At 46.3% G+C, this 1,890-nt stretch overlaps 1 protein-coding gene across 1 annotated transcript; it reads right to left on the reverse strand.

Annotated features, from left to right (window-relative positions):
* Positions 1–351: 351 nt before the first annotated feature.
* Positions 352–1,220, reverse strand: LOC134368938 (glutaredoxin-1). Its single transcript, XM_063085175.1, has one exon. The coding sequence runs from the start codon at positions 1,164–1,166 to the stop codon at positions 846–848; it is 321 nt and encodes a 106-aa protein (XP_062941245.1). The 5' UTR covers positions 1,167–1,220; the 3' UTR covers positions 352–845.
* Between the last annotated feature and the right edge of the window lie 670 nt (positions 1,221–1,890).

A 1,890-nucleotide genomic window follows, 5' to 3' on the forward strand; every position in this document is an offset into this window, starting at 1 on the left:
TTCTACAATAATGTTTTACATTGTTTTAATTCTGCTGGTAATATAAATCAAATTAATATACACTTGTTCAGGATTACCTGGATGGCATTCTTAAGAGTGTTGCTACATGATCATGGCATCTGCACTTGTGCCTCTGATCCACTGGCACCAAATAAAGACCAATTGTGCTTAACTTTTCATGCAGTTTCTCAGATTGGGTCCTCATACCCTTCAGGGAATTACTGAACATTTCGTGTGAGATCTGTCAGGTGGCAAGATCGAGAATGCTGATTCAGAGCAGTGATTCTCAAGGTGGGATAAGTTGGGGTGGGGAGATGTGTGTGGTAGGAGAAAAAAAATTCAAAATACGCATTGATTTCATAATACAAATTTCATAAAGTCAAGCTCAGCACAATAACATCAGCTGATGGACAGTAGCAAAAAGTTAAGAATCTTTTCATGAACTTTTTGAAGTACCCTCACAGAATCATCCCCAAGGGGGACCTGGATAAACATGTTTGAGAAACACTGGCTTAGAGGTAGAGGCATGCTGGCACGTGGAGAACAAACAGTAAGGAAGAAACATGCAGAGAGGAAGAACCTCTTTTGGGTCAGTGAGTAAATCCTAAGCCAGAACTTGTCATGGTCTTCTGGAACCCAAAGGGCCAATCCAGGAAAAAACCAAAATGGTCCTTCAACCTTCTTGGCCCCATAGTTAAGGGCAAGTTGATCCACTTTGTAATACTGAGCCAAAAGAAGAAAAAAGCTGTTTTTGCCCAAAATTCCATCCACCAGGAAGTGCTGTCATCATTTGCAATGCCATCCTGCTCACAAGGGGGGACATCAGCATGGGGCCAACTCTGTGATTACTGCAGAGCTCCAATCTGCTTTAGACGCGTCACCAGTTCCCCACTCTGTTGCATAGTTATTAGATCACTGCACCCACCTATGCAATTTTTGCCAATAAAGACTCGAGGCACCGTTCTTGCTCCTGTGAGCTGTAGCAAATAATCTTGAATCTCATTTACGTCGTCGGTGGCTGTGATATCGACAAATTCCAGAACCCCTTGTTTGAAGGGCAACTGACTGAGGATCTCTTGGGTCTTTTTACAGTAGGGGCAGGTGGGCTTGATGAACACGACCACCTTCCCCTGATGGATTTTGCTGTTCACAAACTCGTGAGCCATGCTGACAGGCTGCAGTCTCCCCGAGAGGAATCCGCAATTGCAGGAGCTGCTCTATTGCTCGGGGTGTGATTAAGTTCCTTTAAGTCAGGAACCCTTCCCCCCGCTGCAGTCTCTGCAGATACCAGGAGTGCACACTTTAACGAATATGCACCAGCGAGTTTACACTTGTGCATGTGACTGCCCCCAAGAGATGTGATGAAGATGTGAACTATGGGGGGAGGGCGAGGAGGATCATTTGGGCCTTTGCCAGGCAAGGTCATATCCTCGTCACCTTGCTCAATTCTCTGCTAGTTTATGCTGGACCGAGGCAAGAAATGGTTTTCTCATTTGTCTTGGTGGAGGTCTAACCTCATCTTTGTTCATCTTTAGAAATGAAATCTTACTGATGAATTTGATTTTCTAACATTTTACCCATTTAGATGCCTACACAGGAAAAGTGGAGTCCTAAATAGGAGGACTCGGGCCAGCTCGCAGGGAAGGGATAGCTTTGCTGGGGACATAATCCCAGAGGTGACATCAAATAGGTTGATCCAGGCAAGCAGGGGCCTGGAAGCACATTCCAGGCAGGCAGACACAGGGATGTGTAATTCCTGAGAGAGGATGGAGAAAGATCCCCAGTCCCAGAGGATAGAGGGACTCGGGAGCAATGATCTGTGAGGCCATTTCATCCTGTGGCGCCTGCGCTGCACCCACCCAGAGACGGGAGAGGCAGGGGCTGCTCTTG

This window comes from Cynocephalus volans, chromosome Y (genome assembly GCF_027409185.1).
Source record: "Cynocephalus volans isolate mCynVol1 chromosome Y, mCynVol1.pri, whole genome shotgun sequence".
Taxonomy (NCBI): Eukaryota; Metazoa; Chordata; class Mammalia; order Dermoptera; family Cynocephalidae; genus Cynocephalus; species Cynocephalus volans.

Bases quoted from the DNA above. Each gene is read 5' to 3' on its own strand.
- LOC134368938 (XM_063085175.1), bottom strand. From the start codon at position 1,166: ATGGCTCACGAGTTTGTGAACAGCAAAATCCATCAGGGGAAGGTGGTC.